Genomic DNA, 4901 nt, shown 5'->3' on the forward strand with positions numbered 1-4901 from the left:
CCTCCCTTCTCAGCAGTGAGGAGATCCAGGGCCCTGCGGTTTTGCAGAGCCACAGCCGCCAGTGAGTCTATCTGCCTTTGTAAGGATTCAATGGAGTCACTTATGAGAGCTATGTCTTCAGAGAATTCTGTGGGGAGTTTGTGATAGAAGTGTACTGAGGAAGAAATCCCTCCGACTCTGGTTCCCATGGCTGTTAGGACCCCTGTCCCCACAAGAAGGGGAACAAGAGCTGCTCTCTCTTGCCTGGAATGAGGGAAGGCCGGGGCGAGAGATGATTCTAGCTTGCCTTCAGTTCTAACAGAGAGATTTGGTGTCAGGAAGACATAGAGACAGGGGGCTCGTTCAAGGTTCTTGGGGACACATGTATAGGCTGTTGTCCCACAGAGGATGAAGATCCCCGGGGGAGGGCAAAAATTTGCAGGGGGAAGCGAGGTATTAGAGGTACACAGTATGGTTGTTAATTTTTGGGTATGGTTGATGAGGCAAGTCATGTCTTTGGTGCCAAAGAGGGATATATTATACAGTGTGCGTTGAAGCCTGCCTGGGGCGAAAGTAAGGTTGTTTATGAGCGTGTTAGGGAGGGGGGTTGCAGAAACCAGAGTTTGGGTCAGGGACAGGCATATCCAGCACGAGGTCGAGAAGGAGGGGTTCAGGTTGGAGAGGAGGTGGAAGGTGGTGTTTATTAGGGAAGGCAGAGGGGAAGGTTTTGCTGTGGGGCGGGAGAGAACATTCTGTATAGCAGGTAGAACAGGACGAGGATTTATGAACGTTTTGACAAAAAGAATAATGCCTCCCGGGTCGTGCCCTTGACCGTCGATCCTGCTTCCTGCTGGCTGAGCCTGGTTCTAGCAGGGGTTACCTGGGTCTTTAATAGTAAAGCTGACAGGGTTACAATTGTCTGTATTACAGCCAGGGGGTGCTCTAAGATTGACTAATGGGCTAGTCAGGGACCCAGAATGGTAATGGGGGCATTGCCAGTAGGGACAATAAAATTCCCCTACATTGTCACAGTCCCCTCGCTGCCTATATTCCATGCAGAGATACTTGTGATTAGTGGCATATGTTTGGAACCACCCTCCACAGCTCGACCACCCTGGTGCCATAGCAGCGAAGGCATCAAAATATAGGGTGACTCGCGATGACTTACCATCCCAGGTGGTCGAGTTGATAACCCCTTTGTCCCCCCAGGTTCGTTTTACCTGAAAGGACCAGAAGTCCTTCGGGGTGTTATGGCAGGGGCTTCGGGAAGGTGGAGAGCAGGATTGCGAGTGCAGCGCAGGGTAAGAGGCCCGGTAGGCGTGGCCCTCCATCCTGTTGGGGGGCCATCGTAGGGGGAGGGAGCCGAGCTGGGTTTCTTGAGGCGGGAACTGTGAATCCAGGACGTGATGCCGAGGACCTTAACCGCCGAAAGTGTGGTTAAGATGACAGTGTATGGGCCCTCCCACCGGGGAGTTAGTGGTTTGGGGGAGAGAGATTTGATTAGTACCTGGTCTCCCGGGGCGAGGGAGACCGGGGCCTGATCTCCCGGGGTAGGTTCGGGGAGGGCAGAGTTGGCATGTTCCCTAAGGAGGTCTCTTAGTAGAGAGAGATAGGGAAGATAGGAGGCCAGTGGAGATGTAGATGGAGGCGGGGATGAGGAGAGCAGGAAGGGGCGTCCATACAAGAGTTCAAAGGGGCTGAGGTGTGAGGGTCCCCTTGGGGAGGCTCTTAGTCTGGCTAGGGATAGTGGGAGGAGCTTGGGCCACGAGAGGCGAAGCTCGAGGCTAAGTTTAGTTAACTGTTCCTTTATTAGGCCATTAGCCCTTTCTACCTTACCCGATGACTGAGGGTGGTAGGCAGAGTGAAGTTTCCAGGAGATTCCTAGAGAGGAAGAAAAGGCCTCCGTGACCTTAGAGATGAAAGCAGGTCCGTTATCCGATTGGAGGGACGTAGGGAGGCCAAAACGAGGAATAATGTCCCTGATGAGGTGGCTGGACACCACTTCCGCTGTCTCTGAGGGCGAGGGGAAAGCCTCAATCCATCCTGAAAAAGTATCAACCATGGTCAGAAGGTATTTTAGATTTTTGTGTCTAGGCATGTGTGTGAAGTCAACCTGCCAGTCTTGTCCAGGCAGGTGCCCTCGCATTTGGTGAAGCGTTCGCCGGACGTGGCAGGCTCCCTGGCTGTTGGTGTGGGAACAGACTGGGCAGGAGGCGTGGACCTCATCGATGGTACTGCGTAGCCCTGAGGGATGAAAAATAGGGGAGAGAAAACGGTGAAGGGCCGCCGGGCCTATGTGGAGGGAGTTACGGATATCTGAGATTATCTGGTGTTTTTGCGACCCTGGGAGGACTAAGAGCCCATTATGAAACGCCCAGCCGTCCCTGATCTGGATGTCAGGGGAGTCTTGATGGGTATTAAGCTCGCTTTTAGAATATTGGGGTTTGTATGTGCGTGAGAGAAAGCAGACATGCTGGACGGGTTGGGGAGAGGCTGTCGTTATAAATGACCTGGCAGCGCGATCGGCCATGGCATTTCCTATGGCTGCCGGAGTATTGGGTGGCTGGTGGCCTCTGCAGTGGACGATGGCTATTTTGGAAGGCAATTGGACAGCCTCCAGAAGTTTGGCAATTAACTGGCCGTTTAAAACTGGGGTGCCTTTGGTGGTTAGGAATCCCCTTTCCTTCCATGTCATACAGTGGGAATGGGCTATAAGGAAGGAATACTTGGAATCTGTGTATATGTTGACTTCCTTTCCTTTGGCCCATGTCAGAGCTCTGGTCAGAGATACCAACTCTGGTTGTTGGGAGGTAGTTCCTGGAGGGAGGGGTCCCGCCTCTAAGACAGTTCTGTCACAGACTATGGCATAGGCCACCCGTCTGATCCCGGAAGGGTCTATGGTTGAGCTGCCATCAACAAATAGGGTGTGCTGTGGATTTGGTAAGGGATGATCTGTGAGGTCAGCCCTGGGGGAGCGACAGGCCTTGAGGACTTCTGAACAGGAATGAAAAGGTCCCTCCTCTCCTAGAGTAGGGAGGAGGGTTGCAGGGTTAAAAGCAGGACAACTAGCGAGAGTAATAGTTGGGTTTTCTAAGAAGAGGAGATGGAAGAGTTGGACCCGAGAGGGTCCAAGGTGTGCCAAGGCCTGGTGTGATAGGCGATCCGAGAGGCGACGTGGAGAGAAGACTTTTAGGGGTTGGTGAAGGTTAATTTTAGAGCCTCAGTGGCCAGCTCGGCGGCCGCAGCCAGGGCATGGAGGCATGGCTGCCATCCTCTGACCGTGAGGTCGATCTGCTTGGAAAGGTAGGCTATTGGAAACAGGGTCTTTCCCACCGGCTGGGTCAGGACTCCTACCGCCAGATGTTGCCTTTCATCAGTGTATAAGTAAAAATGGCGGTTAGGGTTAGGTAGTGCCAGAGCCGGGGCCTCAATGAGGGTTTTTAGGAGTTTATTGAAGGCCCTTTTTACTTCCTCCAGAGAGGTAAGTGGGCCTACTGGTGTCTCTTTGGCTGCTTGGTACAGCGGTTTGGCTAGGAGGGAAAAGTTAGGGATCCATTGTCTGAAGAATCCCGCCAGGCCAAAGAAGGACTGTATTTCTGTGGCCGTAGTGGGCGGGAGAAGCCCCTTGAGGGCCTGGATTCTGTCTGGAGTAATGGCCCGCTGGGTGGGAGTAATTGACAGTCCCAGGTACGTGACCGAGGAGGAAGCAATTTGGGCCTTCTTGATGGAGACCCGTTTCCCTTTAGTAAAAAGAAAGTTAAGAAGGGTAGTAGTATCTTTGAGACATTGGTCACGGGAAGGTGAGCACAGAAGATCATCTACATATTGTAGGAGAGTTGAGGGTCTCAGTTGGCATTCTCGGAGGTCTTTTGCTAGAGCCTGGCCAAAGAGGTGGGGACTGTCTCTAAATCCCTGGGGTAGGACTGTCCAGGTCAGTTGCTGGGCCGAGTTGGTAAGGGGGTCCTCCCAGGTAAAGCAAATAAAAAATAGGAGTCCGGGTGTAGGGGGATAGTGAAGAAGGCGTCCTTGAGGTCAAGGACCGAGAAATGGGTAGTAGAGGGAGGTATATGTGAGAGGAGGGTATAGGGGTTGGGGATGACTGGAGAGGTAGGGATTACAGCCGAATTGATTATGCGGAGGTCCTGAACCAGTCTATACTGCCCGTTGGGTTTTTTAACTGGGAGGATGGGGGAGTTACAGGGGGAGTTGATGGGAATGAGGAGCCCCTGGGTTTTTAGCTTGGTGATTATGGGGCTAAGTCCCATCCGGTGAGTACAAGAGATGGGGAACTGGGGGCGGTTAGGATAGGAATGAGGAATTTTCAGTTTTACAAGGGCTGGTGTATGATGCCTGGCCACAGAGGGAGTTTCAATATTCCAGACCCCAGGGTTTACTTCGGGTAGAAGAGCGTGTGAAGGAGGGGAGGGGGCGTTGGACATATAGTCCAGGAGAACAGCTATGAGGGGGTGGTCCGAGGAGGAGAAGGTTATGGATGCGTGGAGTTTAGTTAAAATATCTCGCCCCAGTAGGGGGACAGGGCAAGTTGGGATAATGAGGAAGGAGTGTGAAAAAAGGCGGTCTTGGAACTGGCAGGCTAAGGGAGTTGTTTGCCGGGGGGGTGAGGGGGACCCATCTATCCCCGTAACTGAGATCTGGGAAGGAATACTAAGGCCCGAATGAGAGGGGAGGACCGAGTAGGTAGCCCCCGTGTCTACCAAAAAGGAGAGCTGCTCCTGTCGGGCAGCTTCTGCCATCTCCTCCCGGGCATTAAAGACTTTAAAGGCCATTTTTACCAGGTCCTGTATGGGGGTTTCAGGGCCCTCCTCAACCTTTTTGAGTTTCTTTCTGTGATCGGGAGTAGATTGGGAAATAAAGTGTGAGGCCAGGACAGTAGCCCCGTTGGGGGAGCTAGGGTTGGGGAG

The 4901-nt window shown here is 52.9% G+C and overlaps 1 protein-coding gene across 1 annotated transcript in view; it reads right to left on the reverse strand.

The window, feature by feature from the left end:
• Nucleotides 1-499: 499 nt before the first annotated feature.
• The window catches only part of LOC102757739 (protein NYNRIN-like), a 21134-nt gene continuing 16732 nt past the window's right edge, over nt 500-4901 (reverse strand). Inside the window, exons 3-4 of the mRNA XM_015569334.1 lie at nt 1200-2022; nt 500-865 (exon numbers count right to left, since the gene is read on the reverse strand). Coding sequence (XP_015424820.1) covers nt 856-865; nt 1200-2022 — 833 coding nt within the window. The 3' untranslated portion in view covers nt 500-855. The remainder of the gene's footprint in view (nt 866-1199; nt 2023-4901) is intronic.

This window comes from Myotis davidii, unplaced genomic scaffold (genome assembly GCF_000327345.1).
Source record: "Myotis davidii unplaced genomic scaffold, ASM32734v1 scaffold1522, whole genome shotgun sequence".
In the NCBI taxonomy this organism is placed as follows: Eukaryota; Metazoa; Chordata; class Mammalia; order Chiroptera; family Vespertilionidae; genus Myotis; species Myotis davidii.